This window comes from Bison bison, unplaced genomic scaffold, assembly GCF_000754665.1.
Source record: "Bison bison bison isolate TAMUID 2011002044 unplaced genomic scaffold, Bison_UMD1.0 scf7180017864063, whole genome shotgun sequence".
Lineage (NCBI taxonomy): Eukaryota > Metazoa > Chordata > Mammalia > Artiodactyla > Bovidae > Bison > Bison bison.
Window position 1 is genome coordinate 3,378,002 of NW_011494635.1, and position 1,034 is coordinate 3,379,035.

Consider the following 1,034-nt stretch of genomic DNA (forward strand, 5'->3'; position numbering starts at 1 on the left):
CCCCTTGGTGAGGGCACAGGACACTTTGCAACCTGTCACAATGAAGCTGTCATCCCTGCTCGCTTGTCTGATGACATCATGGAAGTGGCTGGGGCCAAACTTCCAACGCCCCCTTTCCTCTCCTCCATAGCCAAGTGCAGAAGCAGTGAAAGAAGAGGGGCGAGGGGTCTTCTATTCTGACGCCAGCTAAGGTGCTTGGGGCGGGGGATGGGGAGAGAAGGGCTGCGGGGCCGGGAGGAGGGAAGGAAGTCTGGATACCAGGCTTCTCAGAGTTTCTGAGGTGTCCGCTCAGTCTTCACCTGCTGCAGCATCAGCTCCTTGGCGGGGACCCCGCACTTGTACTCCAGCTCCCCCCGCGAGGCGCCCTGCTTCTTGCGCAGGTGGCAAAGGAGGGCCAGAAGCGCCACCACCAGAGACAGGCTTGCAATGGAGATGCCCACGAGCACGCCCGAGTGCAGGGGACCAGCAGGTGCCGGCGAGGGGCGTGCGGTGGCGCCCGGAGTCGGGCTGACCGGGGGCTCCCCAGAGCCGCCATAGTCCTCCGGGGTGCCCCGCTCCTCATTCACCTGGGTGGGGTCACAGTCGGTGCCAATCTGGCCAGAGAGGGCCGAGTCAGGCCCGCAGATGCACTCGTAAGTGCCGGGGAGGTTGTGGCACTGGCCAGGGCAGATGTTGGTGTCACACTCGTTGATGTCCGTGCACGTGGAGCCCTCGTCTATGATATAGCCTTCGGGGCACCGGCAGATGGTCGGGTAGTGAGGATCGCAGTCAGCCGGGCACGAAGTCTGGTTGCAGAACATCCGGCACTTGTGCGGGGCACCGGGGACTGGCGCGAAGCCCTCGGCGCAGACGCACTTGTGTTCGGACCGGCCCACCGGCTGGCACTGGTACTCGCAGTTATTGTCAAAGCACGGGTCCACGGGGTCCACGCACTCGCCGTCCACCAACTCATAGCCAGTGTCGCAGTGGCACTGGAAGCCGCCCTCCGTGTTGACGCAGCGTTGCGGGCACGGACTGGGCAACTGCGCGCAGTC

At 64.1% G+C, this 1,034-nt stretch overlaps 1 protein-coding gene across 1 annotated transcript in view; it reads right to left on the minus strand.

Moving 5' to 3' along the window:
• The window catches only part of THBD (thrombomodulin), a 2,216-nt gene continuing 1,182 nt past the window's right edge, over positions 1-1,034 (minus strand). Inside the window, exon 2 of the mRNA XM_010836342.1 lies at positions 1-1,034. This exon is cut by the window's right edge and continues 4 nt beyond it. Coding sequence (XP_010834644.1) covers positions 267-1,034 — 768 coding nt within the window. The 3' untranslated portion in view covers positions 1-266.